General features: G+C 49.4%; 1 protein-coding gene across 1 annotated transcript in view; it reads left to right on the top strand.

Annotated features, from left to right (window-relative positions):
• EIF2A (eukaryotic translation initiation factor 2A) overlaps positions 1–20,535 on the top strand; it is a 288,313-nt gene that overhangs the window by 98,233 nt on the left and 169,545 nt on the right. Inside the window, exon 2 of the mRNA XM_086944079.1 lies at positions 5,058–5,127. Coding sequence (XP_086800205.1) covers positions 5,058–5,127 — 70 coding nt within the window. The remainder of the gene's footprint in view (positions 1–5,057; positions 5,128–20,535) is intronic.

Here is a 20,535-nt window from a genome sequence, read left to right as displayed (position 1 = left end):
AAAGCGAGTTTCCAATCCTTCGTTTCGACCAGTCCTTCGGGCATCCGAGTCGCCGATGAGCCCCACGTTGGATGGGCCAATTTGTGGTATTGAGTCTCAGCAAGGCCTAATTACGCTGCTTTGAAGCCCTCAAACCATAGAAGTGAAGTTGGCACGGAAACTGGAATAGAAAAGACAAATGTATTAAGACCTCATGAGGTGGAACTACAGTCACACAATACCCTTAGGCAATGCATGAAGTAGCACCCCGAATGGAAGGCACATGGTCCTTTTATACCCGCACAGGGGCTCAAAAGAAGGCGGTACACATGTTCAAATGAGTTTTATGTACATATAAGGACATTTTGAGAGCACACATTCAAGTAGTGGGAGGAGCTAACGATTGTCCAGTTGGGGTAAACACATTCTTGACAGTGATGGATCAGAAACAGATGTGGCTCGACTGAGCATGCGTGTAATTGGCAGAAGCTAAATATAACTTGTTTCTAGGCAGATTACACAAGCAGTTAACAAAGAGGTAGGACAGAGCACATGGTGAACACGAGGTAGCACGTAGCATACTAAATGGCTGACAGAAATACAAAATGACTTCCAAGAAACGGACAAGATAACATCGGAAAACTCACTGGCTTCAGCGAATGCTAACCTGCTCGCTGTCAATTTACGACCGAACGGGAGAGGTCAAGATTAAGGCGCACTCGGCTAAACGGAATGATGCCCTTGAGATCAAAAAGATGAGCCAAGCTCTTGCAGCCCGCTTCTCTCCATCTCTGGGCAACCGTGGACTTCACACCCAGGGGGAAGTCCAGGTTATCTACTCTGGGCGTCATCGGGGAGGGAAACGTATTGAGGCCTTTTGCGAGTGCTACCTTATCCCAAACTTTCATGGTGGCTGCCGTAACCGTGGACGAATAAAGGCCCCAAGAGCAAAGCGGCAGGCAAGCCAGATTTCTCGCCAGACATTCGCACCCGCTACCGCTTGGTCCATGAAGGTCCAGTGCTTCTCCGACAGTGTTCAATTCCAATCCAGCACATAGCGTAGATGTGCAGTCTGCAAATATCTATGAATGAGATATAGCCTCACACCGCCGTCGTCCCTGGAGCACGAAAGTTGTGCCACAGAGAGGTGCACTGTCTTATTACCCCAAATAAAATTATTTAAAGCCAGCTGCAGTGACTGCACGGTGCCAGGTGGCGGAGTTAGCGGGAGGGTCTGGAATAAATAAAAAATGCGAGGCAATAGCTTCATCTTAACTGCTGCAATGCGCCCGAACCATGACAGCTTGTGTTTAACCCACCCGTCCAGGGCTCTTTGCGTCTGCACAACTAGGGCCGTATAATTCGAGGGGGTCAGGAGGATGCCCAGGTAGGGAGCAGGGTCATGTGACCTGTGCAAGGGAGAGACCGTTGGAGGGTCTCAGCCTGTATTTGTGGTAGGGACAGGTTAAAGACCTGAGACTTGTTAAGTTTCACTTTAAAGCCCGAAATTCTTTCAAAAGCCTCAAGTTCGTCCACCAGTGCGGGAAGGGAGATAAATGGCTGCGCGAGGGAATGGATGATTTCATCGGTATAACAACTGACCTTGTGGTAGTCACCCCCGAATTTGAGGCCCTAAATGCCTGGATGGTCCCAAATTTTCTGTGCGAGGGGTTCCATGTAAAGGGTAAATAAAAGCGGGGAAAGGGAGCACCCTTGTCTAGTGCCCGAGCATTTTTAAAGGAGCTGAGGAGACCCCATTGACGCGAACAAACACCCGAGGGGCCTAGTATATGCACTGCATCCAAGTGAGAAAGCGGTTACCGAACCCGCAACTTCAGAGGACGTCAAACAGGTATTGCCAGCATACTTTGTCGAGCGCCTTCTCCGCGTTGACCGAAAAAAGACACTTCTCTATGAGGTGTAGGAGGCGCTTGGTGTTGATGCTTCCCTGCCTAGTGGGGATGAATCCTGCTTGGTGAGGATCAATGAGACCAACCATGAGAGGATTCATCCGTGCAGCAAGGATGCCTGTAAACAATTTTGCGTCAATGTTGAGTAGCAAAATTGGGCGGTACGAACTGCAATGGCTTGGGTCCTTATTAGGCTTAGTGAGCACCAAGATCGCTGCCTTTCCCATCGAGTACGTCATCGCCCACTATCTTGGAAGGAGTTGAATAGACGAGTGAGGAGGGGGGCCAGTTCGTGACAGAATGTTTTATAAGAAAAGGCTGGGTAGCCGTCGGGGCCAGGTGATTTATCTAGCTTCAGTTTAGCAATGGCGGAGATAACCTCTTCTAATCAAATAGGATTCTTGAGAGGGTCTGCTTCCGCCTTCGGGAGATGGGTGAATTGGCTAGTCGTTAAGTAATCCCGGGCCTCAGGGACGTCCTGATGGTCGGGGCTATAGAGGGTGCGATGCAAACAACAAAAGTCTTCGACAATCTGGGAATCCATACGAAAGTCCCTCTCCTGTAGAGCTTCTGAGGAAAGGGATGGACCCTGCAACCGCGCAGGCACGCAACTTCTGAGCTAGCAACTACCTGCATTTGTCACCTCCCAGATACAACAGAAGTTTCTATTCCAAGGTGCGTTGTTGGCACAGTAAAGTCATTTGTTCTGTAGCACTGATATACAACTCCCCTTTACAACCAAACACAGGAAGGAAGACAAATTAACGACTAGTAAAAACAACAAAAGTAATAAAAAGACACGCCAGAGCTTGCAGCAGTCACTGCACTTAGGGGAGACATGTTGCAAAGCGATCCGTCTAATCTAGTCAAGCCTGTTTTTCATGTCACGGGTTTTGTACTGAAAACTATTCAATTCCATAGTCACTTTTTTTTCAGGATTTCAGAGTTTAAGTCCCTTTGTGTGACACACTTATTTACAACTATTTTATTTAGTTTGAAAGGCATGCACTCCTGCTGGCATTTAGAAAAAGAATGGTCTCTATGGTCCCTCATTGAAAGTCATGTGCTTTAACTTGCACTACAAATGAAAAGCGGACAAAGAAGATAAGCTTAAACTTGCTTGTGTTGAGCATGTCTAAGGTGGGTTTAACAGAAGCTAGGAAACCCTCCTGATTTCCTGCTTTTTCACAACAATAAGAACATTAATAAGCAGTAAGACAAGTCATTCCCACACCCTGACCAAAATAAATAAAGATTACATAATTTCACTTACTAGAAGCGACTACACTCCAATTGTTATACTTTTAAACACCCAAGCTATGATTCTTCTGTAGGAGCCTACTCTGAGTGAGGGCAGGCGGTGAGAGGTGTCTGAGCAGCAGCCGGTCCCCATGGCTCGTCGGGGCTCAGATTTGCATGCTTCCGCTGGCAGAGCCAGTTTATAGAGAGGGCAGGCAGGGAGAGGCGCCTTAGCAGGGTGCTACAGGAGGGAAAGTAAGAAATCCCTCTTTTTGTAAAGGTGCCCGGACCTTGATGGAGAGAGGGTGTGAGAGAGAGAGAGAGAGAGAGAGAGAGAGAGAGGAGTTTCAGCTTAAAGCCACTAAACAAGATCGAAAGAGAAATTGCTACACGTGGGAAAGTAAGAAATCCCTCTTTTTTTAATGGTGGCCAAACTGGAGTTGTCTGCTTGTTGCAGGGATGCCGCGGTTCACATGTTTTTGCCGTGCTGCAGCTCTTGATCTCCTTGGTATGAGTGTGTGTATATGCAGTGTTTCAACTTAAAGCCACTAAACAAGATCAGTCCATTGTGCTCAGGGAAGTGTGTTCGTGTGGCTCACAAACGAGCTGCGAAAAGTTACCAAAAAAAGAATGCAGCCAAAGTATTCTAAATAACAAGAAGAGTAAGAGCACATGTAACAGGGGGAGTCCATATGGGCGGTTACAAAAGTCCAAAAGGAGAGACTAGTAAGCTATTTCACCAAACAAAAGCCAGAATTTACAAAGGACAGTAAGAGGAACCAATTAAAAAGATGGGCGGTGCTCAAAGCCTATATTGTAGATACAGCATGTCTCAAAGAGACAGCACTCATGCACTGCCTAGGTGAGACCTACAAACGAGCCTGCATAATTGATAGCACTCATCATTTTGTACTCTTGTACTAAACACACTTTGAGAGAGTTGAAATGTTAATTCATTAAATAGAGCATCAGTTCAGTTCAGTTTTTTCAGTTCAAATAACTCTATTTGATTCTTGTGAGTCATAAATGTTTGCCTATGTACAGAATATATAAAAAGTACAATTAAAAACATTTATGAAGAATGAACATATTCCCTTCCGTAATTATTAATATACCAGCAAAACTCGATCTATTTTACAATTATCTCAACCTTCATCAGCACAATTTATGCATCAATCTTCAGGAGAATATTGCAGTTGTGTCCAAAATGACTTTTACAGAGTAAAATATCAAGACTAAATATTTCAGAAAGTGTATCACCAAGTAAGTACACCCACTTCTCTGGTGAACAATGTTCAAATTTGTCTAGTGCATCCCTCTTTCTGTAAAAGGTCGTAGTATTTTCTAGTTTAACTCAATCGGTGTGGCACATTTTCCCGCTGTGCGCTGAAGATTTGAAAACCCTGCGGTTCATGACGAGCTCAGCTCATCATGAGCGTACGAGAGGTGTACTTCATGACGAGCTGAGCTCGTCATCAGCGTCGACGAAGGGGTTACATTTAAGCTTCATTACTAGAACCCATATTTGTATCAACTAGATACTCTTTCAGGGTCATATCATTTCACCCTAAATAAGGGTCTGGATTGTATCACTGTGTTGTGGAAAAATGTGTCTTAAGATACCCAGCTAGTTTTTTTGTTGAATATCCCCACACCCCCTTATCCATGCTCACTTTGTACCGTGTCTAGGGCAGATGAGAAGTTTGCAGGTGGATGATGGAGTGTATTGGTGGTAAGGAGTTCAAGGATTTATATAGTGTGCAAATTATATTTACTGCAGATTGATGTGTGGAACCATACATTCACTATTGATGCTAGGCTACCATGCTGTTTGCTATGTTGTGTTATCACTGTTTTTGCAACGCAATAAACGTTTATTAAAAAATACTTACTTTTGTAATCTACATATTGTTCCTTTTTCTTAAACAGTCCGGGGCACTGAAGGGATCTACTTGGTAAATGGCCCTCCAAGTATTACAGAGAATGCATCGTTTCCAAGGTAACATTAATTTTTTGTGAAAACTAGTTTTCTTTTACAAATATTATTCTAATAGTTGTTGATCGGAAATTGTAGAGGTACCTGCATGCATGTGCATACGAGGATAGAAACGTGTATAGAGCGGCTAAGGGTACCAAGAACCATTAACCGTGCCATGTTCGTTTTGTTTGTCAATGAGTTTATTTGTGAAGTATTTGTGACATGCTTCACAATATTTATCTAAACGTGTATATTGGTTTAAAGCATTAAATTATTTCAGAACTGTTTTTACAAGCTTGTGCACCTTCGGGTTTTATTTCTCTTTCTTTCATGATGCATTTGTGTTTTTTCTGAGTTTGACGTTAGCTTCATTGTGGGTTGTTAACATTTCCATTCATACTCAGAACATGGCAGACCAACCTTGTATTTGTGTGACCCTCATATGATGTCACGTTCTTTGCTTTGTTGCTTTGCTACAGGGCTCTTTGCAGTCAGTCCTACTGTCCGAGCACCCATGTGTCAGTTCGTTTCTGTAATAGTCAAACATGCATTTTCTATTCTGCGCTTTGTTACGGTTTGTGGGATCTTTCTCATTATAACACTACTCCTTGTATGGCATTACTATACAATTAAGGGTTCATACATTTGTGCTACAGAATTTGTGTAGTCTTTTCAGGGCACAGCCCGATTTGTCAGAGACATTCACGATTGTACACAATTGACTTTACGGTCTTTAAATACAGATCGTGGAAATGCATAATACCAGTCTTGCCAGCCACATATGAACATGTGCAAACTTTTTTTCAAGGAACTGTTTGCATTCATTGCTATGCCGCAATTTTTTTTTTTTTTTTTCGAAAACCTTTATTATACCTTCACAGTTTTACACAGCTTGTCGCCTACAACCCGAATGGGCCGGCCGCTAATCAAGGTGTCAAGTGAGAACGTTCTTTACAATACATACTGTGCAGGTAATTGCCAAAGTCATTAAGGTAAAGATCCTTAAGAGAGTGATGAAGGGTAAATGCAAATGGTCCATGCTTGGTGAATGAGGTTTTCATTTTCTATTTTTAACCTAAAGAAAAGAACAATCAAACTTCGGGAAGTCACAGTGCGATCATTGAGTATGCATATTGCCAGATAGACATGAGATTATACATGAGTTGAAACCAACCTCATGTACGCCCACAAGTTAAGTTAGGGTGTGAGTGAACCATCTCCTCCCCCCCACCCCCTCCTGAAATACCCCCCACACTAATCAGCCCTCCTCATTCCAACCCGTCGTCCTCATCCGAGTCTAATGGGTCATCTTCAGGCAGTGGATCGCAGATGTCGCCCCGGTAGGCGTTCCATGGGGACCATACCTTGTTCCACTTGGCCGGACAGGCCCTGTTCAAGTATACCGCCCTTTCCGTAACCATGGCCCTGTCCATATTAATGCACCACTGTGAGGCCGTCGGGGGGTCTGCCACCCCCCAGCGCTGCGCGATGTCTCACTTAGCCACCATCATCCCCAATGTTACCCAGAGGCGACCATGCCGGGACAAGTCAGTTGGCTCCCACACATTGAGGAGGCATCGCCGCGGCTCCGTCAACACCGAGACCTCCAGCACCTGTGACACTGTGCGCATGACCTGACGCCAATAGGTGTGTATGCTCGAACATTCCCAGAATGTGTGAAAGAGTGTGCCCTCCTCCCCGCAGCCTCGCAAGCAGAAGGGGTCAGGGGACCGTTGTATGCGGTGAAGCAGGGTCCTGGTGTAATATGTTCTGTGTAGAACTTTGAGTTGAATGAGCCTCATTCTGGCCGATATGCCCGCCTCCTTAGGGGAAGCCAGTGCCTCGTTCCATTCATGTTCATCAAGCGCGCCCACCTCCTGCTCCCATTTCTCCTTGAGAGACACTAGTGGGTCTGGGGAATTGTTAAGGAGCTTTCGGTAAGTGAGGGAGGTGGCCTTTTCTATCATATAATCCGTCAGGAGGCGATCTTCTAGCGGGGAGGACTCGGGGAGAGTCGAACCCGCCGGGATAGCTGACAGTAATGCATGACGGATTTGGACATACCGGTAGGTTTCGTGTGGCCCCAGGTCATAGATCTCTTTCAAACGGGCGAAGGTAATAACTCCCCCACGCTCCCACATGTCCCCCACCGTAGAGATGCCGATATCGTCCCAACGGGAGAACCCCTTACTGACCCGAAGGTTGCCCAGGGCTCGTGTGTCCCAGAGTGGAGTGAGCTTAGTGAGTGTATCTTTCCACCCTAGCGCAGCGGTGGCTGCGTGCCAGGTGGCCACTGTGAGTCTAGTGGGGCCCCTCAGCGGTCTGAGTTTCCGTCGGTCATAAAGCGGTGCCAGCAGGTTACTGGTGCCCAATTGAGCCCTATCTGCCTGGAACGCCGGATCCGATTGGGATGCATGCAGCCATTGGTTGATAGGTCTGAGCTGTGCCGCCCAATAATAGAGATACAGGTTCGGGAGTGCGATGCCGCACTCGTACCAGCTCCTACAGAGTTTGGCGTGAGCTATACGCGCCGGGCGGTTGCCCCACAGCAGACCAGAGAGCACTGCCGCCACTTTCCTGAAGTATTTTTTAGGTACAGCAAATGGGGTATTGTCCAGGATATATAGGAAACGGGGCAGGGATTTCATCTTAAACAGGGCAGCTTTCCCTAACATCGTCAGCGGCAACCCCGCCCAAAAGCTTGCATCTTGTTTGAGGCGGTCCAGCGGTGGCAAGAGGTTCAGCTTTTCGTGTTCGGCCGGGTCACCCGTGACGTGGATACCTAGGTATTTGAATGAGGAGCCGGCCAACCGCAGAGGGCAGTCCGGACCAAGTGTTGGGTGACCTCCCATCAGGGTGTACAACTCTGATTTGCCCCAGTTGATAGTGTAGCCTGACATCTCGCCGTGGTCATTACAGAGGCGCAAGAGGGCCGGTATGCCACGATCGGGATCCGTCAGGTACACCAGCATATCGTCTGCATATAGCGATATGCGGTCCTCCCAGCCCTCCCTCCATTTAATCCCTTTAAGTAAAGGGGTAGTCCTGATACGGATAGCCAGAGGCTCCAGTGAGAGTGCAAAAAGAAGGGGGGAGAGAGGGCATCCCTGTCGGGTGCCACGCTTGAGTGGGAAGGAGCGTGAAATGTGGCCGTTTGCTACCACGTGTGCTACCGGTGCAGTGTATAGCAATTTGATCCAGGAGATGAAAATTGGGCCAAATCCCATATACTGAAGGACCTCAAAGAGGTAGGCCCACTCCACCATGTCAAAGGCCATTTTCGCGTCAAGCGCCAATATAGCCGCGGGTTCGCCTATGTCATCCGCTCTCGCTAGCACCCCGTGCACCCGTCTGAGATTGAGCGAGGTGTTCCTGTGGGGCATGAATCCTGACTGATCCGGGTGGATAAGATCGGACAGATGAGGCATGAGACGTTTTGCTAGGATTTTACTTTCTGCGTTAAGCAGAGATATAGGGCGGTATGAGGAGCAGTCCTCGGGGGGCTTACCGGGCTTAGGAATAGCCACAATCGTGGCCGTCCGTTGGTCCAATGGGAGCAACCCCTTACCACGACATTCCTCATACATCTTGAGCAGGTGCGGGCTAAGAGTGTCTGCACGCGCTTGGAACCATTCGACTGGGATGCCGTTTGGCCCCAGCGCTTTGCCCGTACGGAGGGCCCCAATGGCTATCCGCAGTTCGTCAGCGGTAAATGGTGCCTCCAGCTCCGCCACGGCCTCCGGTTGCAGTGTTGGGATGTTTATGTCGCATAGTGCGCATTGGGCTGCAATCGCGGTGACGTCCCGTTCCGGGGTGTATACTTTTTCAAAGTGGGTTGCCAGTGCCTCTACTACACGATCCGGGTCTGTCTGAATCCTACCCTCCTCGTCTTTCACCTGCTGGATCCCTCTGGAGCTACCCCCTCTCTTATCGAGCCAGGCCAGCATCTTCCCTGCTTTGTCTCCAACATCGTATACTCGATTCTGTGTGTCTGTGATGTGTCCTTGTGTGATGAGCCGTGCGTGGTCAGTGTATAGGCGCTGTTCAAGCGCGAGTGCATGTGTTGTTTCATCCGTGGGGTCGGCTTCGTGGGCAGTGGTGGCCGCGCGCAGCCGGAGCTCAAGGGCTGCGTGTTCAGCTGCCTGTTCCCTTCTATGTGTCGTTATAGAGCTGATAGCTTGCCCCCGCAATACTGTCTTGTAGGCCTCCCAGAGTACCTCAGCCGAGGCTGCGGTCGGTTCGTTTTCAATGTAATAATGTGTCGTGGCAGTCTGCAGGGCCTTCCTGACCTTTGGGACTTTAAGATAAGAGGCGTGTACGGGGAAAACGCGGCGGCGTGATCGTGTCCGTGAGGTGATGGTGAGAGTCAGTGGTGAATGGTCTGAGATGCCCCGAGGGTGTATGAGCACCTCCTCTACGCGCTGCAGCCCACCCCTAACGCCAGGAAGTAGTCAATGCGGGATAGACTATTGTGGACGGTGGAGTGGAATGTGTATTGTTGTATTGTAGGGTGAACATGGCGCCAAACGTCCACCAGCCCCAGTGCTTCTATGAAGCGCTGAAACCGGGAGGGACCCCCCGGGAGGGTAGGTGCCGGGAACTTGTCAAGCTGTGGGTCTGCAGTTGCGTTGAAGTCCCCGCCTAGAAGCATGTCTCCCTCGGGGAGGGACAGTAAGAAGTCATCCAGGGCTGGTAACATCACCGAGTGTAATGAAGGTGGGATGTAAACTGAGACTATTGTTAAGGGGCGCCCGTCCCACTGTCCTGCCACTGCCGCAAAACAGCCCTGTGTATCAGTCCTAGTGCTAAGGGTGATGAAGTTGGAGGATTTTCTGATTAGGATGCCTGTACCCCGGGACCCAGTGGAGAATTCAGAGTGGGCTAACATTTTATACCCCCGTCTGTCCAAGGCCTTGGTAGCGCTACCCATCAGGTGGGTCTCCTGGAGGAGTATTAGGTCAGGTTTGTAGCGTTTCACCTCGGACAGAACGAGGCCGCGTTTCACTTTATCACCCAGGCCGCGCACGTTCCAGGCAAGGAGTCGGAGGGTGGAGCCGCCCATCTGCGTCTTCTCCACTCTTATTGCGTTAAGCGGTTCATCCGCCATCAATAGAAATCAGAAACATAAACCATCGGTATAGACTCCATCGCCCCAGCAACATTTCAATAACAATCATAGCACATCGTACAGTTCGAGATCGATTCTCTGAATGTCCCGTAAAAACGAACAAACCCCCCCCCAACCCCCCCACCCTGCCTCCCTGCCAAACGGACTCAGAACTGCCCGCCACCCCAACTTAGCAGAGCGCTTATCCCATGCCAAAAACAGAGTACTTGCGCGTCGGGGGAGAGTGTCCCCCAAAGCAGGCGGTCCCTCTGCTGTCCTCGGGCTGTCCGGGCCAGCGTCCAAGAACGACTTGATGAGCAATCATCGTGGGAGTAGAGTCGAGTTCAGACATTCAGTCCCTCACGGTGGTTTCATTCACCTCCAGCGGTCCCAACGTGGTCCTGTGACGGCGATCCGTTTGCGCTTCCCCTGGTTGACGATTGTGAGCCCGGCCGGCCCTCCTCTTCTGGCCTGTTGCGTCGACGATTGGAAGTGCGGTCCACCGTGCGCCATCCATCCAGCCATTCTCTTGCGGACTCAGCCGAGTCAAAGAACCAGACCTTTTTGTCGGCCACAACTCTCAATCGGGCCGGAAACAACATGGAGTACGGCAGTTCTTGTTCGCGGAGCGTTTTTTTAACCTCGAGGAAGGTCCTCCTTCTGCGGGTGACCTCCGCCGTGTAGTCCGGGAAGAAGGATATCCGTGAATTTTGGACTTGGATGGGCGGTGCCACTCTGGCCGCCTGGAGGACTGCATCGCGGTCTCTAAAATTAAAGAGTCTTGCCAGGATGGGGCGCGGGGCGGCCCCCGGTGTAGGTGTCCCGCCGGGGACCCGGTGTGCCCGTTCCACTGTGAAGAAATTGGAGAGTCCCTTCGGGGCCAGTTTTGTCTTTATGAGTTCCTCCACATACAGATCCATGGCTCCTTTTGTTTCCGACTCCGGAACCCCTAAGATGCGGACGTTGTTGCGCCTGGAGCGCCCTTCATGGTCGTCCAGCTTGCTTTTAAGAAGTTTATTGTCCGCCTGCAGTCTCTCCACGGCCACTTGTAGGTCGGAGACGTCCTCTATCAGTGATTTAGCCACCACATCCACCTGCTTCACCCTTTCGCCCATTTTCTGGAGGTCGGCTCTAATAAGAGTCACTTCGGCAGCAGTCGAACCCACCGTGGCCTGAACCTGTTACAGTGCGCGTAGGACATCATCCAGCGTAGCCTTTTTTGTCCCGTCGTTGTCTGCGCCCTTTCCCAGTGATTTGCGCTGCTCAGGTTGAGTGGACGTCTGGTTATCATAGGCAAATTTTCCGAGTTTCGCCTGAGCGGTGGTTTGTCGTGGCCCCTTCCCCGCCATTTTCCCTCTGCGGCGAGACACCGTTTACGATGGAGCGGGCCGATCGCCCGTAGCCGACCGCGTGGGGGTGGCTATACTGGAGGTTCAGTCTGGGCACAGGCCAGGGGTCGCTGACGATGGCAAGGTGCTGCCGGCGGCCGCGGAGCTGTTGCGGCCTCGGCAAGGTCAGGCAAGATGGCGACTGTTGCGTAGCAAGTTCCACGTTGTAGGCCGAGTGTAGCAACGGGGCACTACGGTGTAGCGCCACCGGATAGGCCGTGTGAAGGGTGAAGTGGTAGTAGGGAAGGATTGCCAGCCGGTGGTGTCGAGTGCTGTCGTCAGCGGCTGCTTCCGGTCGATCGTGCCGGGGAGGGTCGACTTCCGCCCGGCCAAAGGTTCCACTCGACACCGATGCTCGCCTCGTGCCACCAGGCCTCTCGTCCGTGAGGGACGCGGATGAAGGTTCGTCCCGTTTCCGAGGTCTGAGCGCTGCCAAATTTTTCTTGTGGGCGCCGTTCGGTCACCGCACCCAGGACACCCCTTCTGGAGTGATCAGTGAACGGATAGGCATGCGGATTGTTGCGGGACGCCGCCTTGCTACGGGAGCCTCTCTAGGTTGCTGCCGCCATCATCGGCTGCTAGCCACGCCCCCCATATGCCGCATTTTTAAGGCTACCATCGTAAACACTTGAGAAGCAACATAACATGTTCGTATTTCAATGATTGCCAACATTTAAAGAAATACATTGGTGGCACAGTGCTTAATTCCGTGAGCATGGTGTACGGCACAGCCAACGGGTTCTACCTGTGACTTAGAATCCACTGAGCACAGTCAAAGGCCATACTCCACTAGCACTGAAGATAGGGATGGGCTGTCAGAAGGGTGTGTGTTCTGCAAGCCCTTGTGGCAAGGAAACTGGCTTGGAGGATTATTAGAAGCCCTACCTCCAGAGTCCCATGGTATAACTACAGAATCCAGCCAATTGTAGAACCCGACCAAGGGCAATTGCTCATGGGTTCCGGGGGCAGAGAGGATTGTCTCCGGAATGTGTGCCCTGGTAAAACTGTAGTCTTATGACCTGGGCTAAGGATGGACTGAATAGCAGGTCATGAGGCAGAGCCTCGTCCTTGGTCATGCCCTGTTAACCGAGCGTGTGGGGTACAATGAAACCGCCATTAAGTGTGGTCTCTTAAGTGGTCCTAATAATACTTTCAATGCCGTTTACATAGCCTGATCCCAGATATTTATGAGCCTATTTAAGGTAGTGGCATATATTTATTGTGAACGTTTACATGGCAATATAAAATGGTGTTGCTTCGAGTGCAGTGCACAGTCCAAGGTCTTTGCACGAGTGGGGTAAAGGCGGACTATCAGTAGGGTGTGTGTTGTCTGCAGGTGCAATGGTTATGGAAGACCGTCTCCATGAGGTACTACGGCAGTCAACACCCCAAGACAACAACCCAGAAGTACTGTGGTGATGGGCTGGTTACAGCGAGTGGCTACTTAGGTGCTCGCAGTCAATAAAGGCATTTAAATACATTTTGTCATAAACAGTTTTGAGACAACATTAAATAACAGTAAACTTGGTGAGTACTTGAGATGCAATAGAACATGGTTGCCTTGAGTTTTGAGACTGCAGGGGGTTGGCGACAGCGTGCCATTGGTGCCCACTGGGGCCAGGTGCAGGACACAGCTGAAGGTCACCTTCAGAGCCCAAGAGTCCACATGCTGCAGTCAGTGACCACGTCCTGCACGCACTATGGTCGGAATCATGGGGACTGGCCAGAAACGTTTTTTAACTTTTAGTTGACCTCTTTTTTTCATTGTTTGTTCATTGATCAGGTTAATTTGATTTCCTTGCTAGACTAAAACATGTTGCTACTAGGTGCGATTAATTAACCCCCGTTCAATGAAAGGAGTGCAGGAAAAAAGAAACGTGGTGCTGATCTTTCATCCACAACAGCTTAAAAATGGGTCTGTGCTACTAAGCTCTAGAATGTAGTGCAACTTGTAATGCAAAGAGAAGGCAACATGGGTTGCTTTTACCTGTTAGATGTGGTGATTAATGTGTGGGCTTTCCAAGGGTTGTCTTGAAAATGCAGTGGACACACTGTCCTTCACACCCATTTGTGATACCCTCTGCTCATGTAGTTGCACCTCTAAGCTTATACTAGATCCAGGTGTAAATGCTACAACATAGTAGTATGATTCACATGTACCTCCTTTTCAAGTTTCTCTATTTTCTAACCCATATACTGATACATCGTCTGCAGTATGGACAGTGAACAAGACATTTAGTTACCAAAAAAGTATGTACACCCAGATTGTATGTGAATAGTGTACATCATTACGCATATATTTTAAAATTTAGATTGATCATGCAAAGCTGCTCATTCTTATCAGTTTTGAGTATTGAGAGAGCAGTGTACAAGTATAGCCTCACATCCGTGCGGTTACTGTGGCCTCTTTTAATTGAGGATATATATACTTTATCCTGCCTTGATGCAGTATGAAGGAAACTGCCATCCATTCCACTGTCACTCTTTCAGAGTGTGTCGGGTCAGATCTCCCTTGGGAATGTCGCATTACTCCTCAAGTTGCTACCAAGGAGTTTGTATCTCCCACAAAGCAGAACTAGTTAAGACCCCTTCAGTTAATGTACATTGAACATTTTCCAGAATATTGAGACTTCATTCAGAGAATCCTTAGTTCTTTGGAAAAAAATCTGCCATCTTGCAGTGTATAAAGAAATCTTACAGACATGCGAGTAAGGACTTCATTTTCACATTGATTCAGTGTGAAATTGCACAATTATGTGGTTAATGTGGGAGATCAGAATTGGGCACTGATGTAATATACGGTCTTTTGGAGGAGACTACAGACTATCAACCCAATTAAACATCAAATCATATTCCCAAACTGTGATGAAACATCCTAGATCAATAAATACAATATGTTTTTCCCAGTTTCTTTATAGGAAAATGTTCAGACCTCTTTCAGCCCATGTATTTGTATCAGTTGTAATAAAGAACAAACCGAACCAGACAAGCTTTGCAGAGCTTAGTGATACATATTCAAATGCATTTCTAGTGCTATTCGTCTCCCAAATCATACATATCCAAAAATTCTCTGTGGGCTGGTAGCGCCAGGCACAATGAACTATTACCCTTTGTGTCAGTGAACAACATATGGCTTGAAACGTGGCATTTGTTGATAATAATTGGTACCACTCCAAATTTCTAAGAATTGCGAAAGGCAACTTTTGTGACCCCCGTCTTTTTGCTAATGAGCATAAGCACAATATATTCTTTCCTATAATTCAATTATTTATCCCCTTAATGTTTTTGAGAGCCAATCAGTTTAAATATCTTTATTTATGTTTTCTCGTATTGCTTAGTGTTTGTAGGACCTGAACATCGTCGACAACCTCAGCACAATCTAGTTTTCATTTATATCATTGCTTAGACATACTGCAAACACTTTTGATATAGTTGTCTATTTCCTAACCCCCATCAAGTATCAATGGTGCATAGATTTCACAAACACATTTCGCTTAAAATTGAAGGTTATTTTTCTCAAGTAATACCAACTTTTTTGAGCTGCTCCCTCACATGGTGCACATTGATTATTATCGGTTCTGCCAAGATAATCTACTCCTTACAATAATTCTCTTGCCAGTCTGCAGCCCTGGAAACACGTGCTCTCCAGTTATGCTGGGTGCATTCTTTGGCCGCTGAAACATGGCATGCTTGTGTTTATGGCCTTTAAGAGATATTTTAACCTCCATAAAGGATTATCCAGAAGATGTGAAGTCAGGAAAACCCTCATATGAAGCTGAAACTATATTTTACCGTTCACAAAGAAGACCAAGGTGGCTGTGGTATATAAATGCTCTGCACAGCCAAAAACAATGGAAATTTAGACAAAATGCAAAGTAGCTGGTGCTCTGTGGGCCAAAACACAATGCCGCCATTCAAGGCTGATTTGCAAATAGCCATTGTCTGGCCTAGGGTGGTGTGGAGTGCAAAAAAACGATGGATTTAGGCCCAGATCTTTGTACTGGGGTGAATGTATGACATTGTTCTGCATTCTGTCCATCAACTGTTTTTTTGCCAAGCTAGTGTCAAACATGCATAAAAAGAGAACTCTTTCATACTGTACTTTAGCAGACCCAAAGCACTACAAAGAGTTGTTTGTTGGTCTGTTGTTGAAAGAGGTCCAATTGTATTGCTGAAGAGATCAAAAGTCCATTAATAGTGACAATATTTGTATTTAAGAAGACAGTGGACACGTGTTTCGTCTTGCACTACTTTTTCAAGGCTGATAGCATAGTTAAATGTAGAAATCCAATCAAACCATGAATGCCCAAAGTGTATAATTTGGAGTCTGGTATTAACAATACCGAAATCCTTGTGTAATGGGCTAAAGTTGGCCTGTAAGTCTAAACCGCACAGAACTGGAAGGTTTTTTAAGCAGCAGAAGTAAACCACATTTATCCGGAGAGTTTCTATAAGGCCATGACACACCCGTGGTTGATGTGAGTACAGTGCTGGCGTTTGCGCGAGTGTCTGTCGTGTTCGAATACAGGTTTGATTGGATTTGTACATTTAACTGCACTATCAGCCTTGAAAAAGTTGTCCAAGATGAAACGCTTGTCGGCTGTCTTCTCCTATGCAAAAATTGTCACTACTACTAGATTTTTAATCTCTTCAGCAATAAAATAAGACCTGTTTCATCAACAGACCAACAAAGGACTCTTTCTAGTTCTCTGGGTCTACTAATGTATTTATATTCTATTTCACCTTGCTGTCTGGCCAATGAGAAGTTTCATGATTCTTAATGTTGATGTTGCGCAACTCTTGGCCCATGCGTTTGATCAGGGGCCAGTCTTAAGAGCTAGTGATCAGTGCCCTTGGTGCAATCCCACTACCTTGAATCCATTGTACAGTGGCGCCACTACATGGAAATTACCATACACACAATGACACTGCGGATAGCACCACATAGAGTGAAATGGATACTAAAGTTGTGGGCTCAAGGTAAGGAGTATTGTAAAGATTTCTAAGTTAGGGTAAGGGCGTAGTATCATATGTAAGATTAAGGTTAGTATTTTGTTAGATTTAGGATGAGGGTAAAGCTAGGTTGTAGGTTCTGGAGTTTAGTGTAGTGGATAGGATTATGGTTGGGATGAAATTTAAGAAATGGGTTTAAGGTTAGGACCGATTAACTTATAGTGTTGAAGTTTAGGCGTCAGGTTAGTTTACTTGTATGGCCCAAATTACATGCAGTGGCATTCTCAATAGTCCCATTTACAGTTGTGAAAATTTGGATATACTGTCTCTGATGTAGTGACATTCTCATCTGAAAGAAACAGGTTAGTATTAGATTCTTTACCTTAGAATATCCCCAGGCGTCAGACTGGATCCGTAAAATTTTGCGTAGCAGTACCCCTGCGCGTCGGTAGGCGTCGTCTGCGGCTCCGCGTCCTTCGTCTGTGTCGTTGGCGCCGGGATGACGTTGTCCGAGTATTTAGACGTCGCCCTCTCGCGCTGACGTCAGTTCTTCTTTTTTCCGCGCCAGCAAGCGCAGGTCCGGAGAAAGTGGTACCCCTTAGTCAATTTTTAACTAAACTTTTTGGATCTTTTTGATCTGTTTTTCGAGTCGAACGCCTCCGACGGTGCTGATAGGGATGCCCGGATTCAAACCCTGCGTCGACTGCAACCGACTGATGTTGGTTACCGACCTCCATCGCCGGTGTCTGCATTGCCTGGGGCCCGACCACGATGACAAGTCGTGCCCCGACTGCCGGGCCTTGACGTGGAAGGCTAGGCGGGAGCGGGAGCGGTCCCGCAAGCGCCTCGAGCTCCGGCAGTCGGCCCTGCGCCGTTCGAGGTCCCGGTCCGGAAGGAGGACGAGGGACCGGTCGCGAGGCCAGAGTCATCATAGCTCCGGGAGTCAACACCACTCCTCGGGCTCCAAGTTCTCAGGTAAGAGGCACAAGAAGTCGAAGAGGCGACATCACTCTTTTGACTCCCCCCGACGCGGCCAGGGGTTCGGGTGACACCGCCCCCGTGGCTCCGCCTGAGCCGCAGGCATCGCGGCCTGCTCCATACCCGCCGGCCCCTGGGCAGAGCGCGACGCCGGAGGAGATCGAGGCCTTCCTCATGGCCATGAGGTCGCTCACTCCTCCGTCGGGTTCCGCGGCGTCTTCGGGTCCAGCGGCCCCGACTGGGTCCCCAAGCGGGCCGGGTGCTTCGGCTCCGTCGGCGACTTCGCAAGGTCCAGTTGGATCCGGTTCCGGATCCGGGTCGTCGCCGGTCGACCTTACGACCTCGCCGGCGCCTGCCCCCAGGGTGTCGCCCCCGGCGTCGTCCCAGGATGACATCGTCCCTGGCACTACCCTCGATTCGGGTCCGGCGCAGGAGCGGCACCGCTCGACGCTGCTTTCGCCGCCGATGGGAGATTTTCACTTCTATGACCCGGCCCCATCCTTTGACCCTGAGTATCAGGAGATAGGTGACTAGGAGGATTGGGAGGGGTCTGAGGACCCTCTGGCGCGTGAGTGCCAGCCTTATCAGGACTGGGCAGGTGTTCCTAGGGGATGCCAGTGGTCTTGACACTTCGCCAGACACTGGTTTGGTCTCCCCTCCTACCATGGCTACGGAGGAGGGGGCTGCCTATAGTGTGGTGTTGACGCGGGCGGCCAAGGCCTTGGGTCTTGAGCTCCCCGTCGTGGCCGTGAGGTCGAACCTCCTCACTGAGGTCCTTAAACCGCAGGCAAGCTCCTCGGAGCCTCTGCTGCCGTGTAATGAGGCCTTATCTGACGTTCTTCTGGGCACCTGGTCCAGGCCCGCTACAGGTCCCCCTGTAGATAGGAACATGGCCAGACGCCACTGCCCGGCTCCGGGCGACCCTTGCTTCCTGTCCACCCACCCCACCCCCGAGAGCCTGATCATACAGGCCTCTAACTCCCAGACCGCATTCCCGGCGGCTCCCCCCGATCTGGAATCCAAGAGGTACGAACAGTATGGCAAGAAGATGTTCTCCTCACTGAGTTTGGGGTTGCGGTCCGATTCGTCGCCACGCCTGGCTGAGGTCCGCCAACTTTTCGGCTGATGTCCAAAACACCCTTATGGACATGCCGTTTGATGGCCGTCGCCTCTTTGGCGACAAGGCAGACAGTGCGCTTGATCACTTTAAGGACTCAAGGGCTACGGCCAAGTCCTTGGGCCTGTCGGCCCGCGCCAGCAACCTGCTGCCTTTCGCTCCTTTCGTGGCCAAGGAAGGGGCGCCCCCACACGTCCTGCCAGCCACGGGCCGCAGACTAAAATCCAGCGCGGCGGCGGGTTGTGTTAACCGCCGTGGCGGTGCCCCGGGAAAACTGCGAGGCCAGTCCACATCCACCTCCGTAGCATCTGCCTAAATACTTCCTAGTCCGAGCTTTCAGGCCCACAAGACGCCAGTGGGGGGGGCAGGGTTCGCCATCACCTCCTTCACTGGCGCAACATCACTTCGGACATGGGGGTGCTGCATATCGTCCGAAGGGGCTACTCCCTCCCCTTCGAGGCGACCTCTTCAGCCATGCCACCGCAGTAATTTGTGGCATGGCGCACAGCAAAGGCTGTGGATCCCCTTTCTGCCCCTCTTTCAGAGGTTCTCCTCTTTCTTCTTTCTCTTGCCCAGCAGGGCTCTGCTCTGGGCACTCTAAAGGGCTACCTCTCTGCCATTTCCGCCTTCTAAAGGCTCCCTGATCAGCCCTCTTTGTTCAAGTCCCCAGTTGTAAATAGGTTTTCGAAGGGCATCACTCATATGTTTCCTCCTGTTCCTTTTGTGATGCCTCAGTGGGACTTCCACCTTGTTCTGACTTATCTGATGTGCGCTCCTTTCGAGCCACTTCATAACTGTCCTCTTCGTCTCCTTACTCTCAAGACTGCATTCCTGGTTGCCATCACCTCTGCCAGGAGGGTGAGTGAGCTCCAGGCTCATTCCTCTTAACCTACTTTCTTTTCTGTCCATCCGGACAAAGTTGTGTTGCGGACGCGACCCTCTTTCCTGCCCAAGGTAGTCACAGCCTTCCACATCGGGCAGTCCATCACCTTGCTCACCTTCTTTCCGCCTCCGCATCCCTCCAAAGAGGAAGAGAGGCTCCACCGTCTGGACCCAAAACGGGTGCTCTCTTTCTATCTAGATCGCACACCCCAGTTCCGGGTGGATGACCAACTCTGTTGGTTATATGGGCAGTAAGAAAGGTCGGGCGGTGCAAAAGCGGACCATCTCTCGGTGGGTCATGTTGTGCATCAAGGTATGCTACTCTTTGGCTAAAAAGGAACTGAGGGCTGAGGGCCCATTCCACTCGGGCCACGGCGGCTACTACTGCCCTGGGCCAGGGAGTCCCCTTGCAGGACATCTGTCAGCCAGGCACGTGGGCCTCGCTGCACACGTTTGCAAGACACTACTGCCTGGACAGCCAAGTCCAGAGAGATGGCTTCTTTGGCCGTTCCGTTCTCCAGGACTTTCTGGTGTGATCATTGGTCCGCAGACCCACCACCGGGGTTAGTATTGCTGTAATGAAATGAAATGAAATGAAAACAGGATTTCTAGAGCGCATGGCTGCCCGGGGGCGTCCCAGCGCTGGGGTATCTATTCTAAGGTAAGGAATCTAATACTAACCTGTTTCTTTCAGATGCACAAGTTACTTACCTTCGGTAACGATATGTTTGGAAGAAACAGTAGTTAGTATTAGATTCCTTACCGCCCCACCCATCCTCCCCGTTCTGCGAACCGATATCTAGAGTTAAAGTCATTCCCTTTCATGGCCCTATTTTCATGGCACCAGTGTTTGTTTTTATCATGGCTCTGCGTTTCTGGTGCAGAAAAGCAATGTATAAGAACTGACGTCAGCGCGCGAGGGCGGTGTCTAAGTACTCCGACGTCATCCCGACGCCGACGACTGACACGGAGCCGCAGACGGCGCCTACCGACGCGCAGTGGTA

The sequence above is a fragment of the Lissotriton vulgaris genome, chromosome 11, assembly GCF_964263255.1.
Source record: "Lissotriton vulgaris chromosome 11, aLisVul1.2, whole genome shotgun sequence".
NCBI lineage: Eukaryota > Metazoa > Chordata > Amphibia > Caudata > Salamandridae > Lissotriton > Lissotriton vulgaris.
Note: the sequence above shows the minus strand (reverse complement) of the source record. Positions and strands in the feature narration are given on the sequence as shown.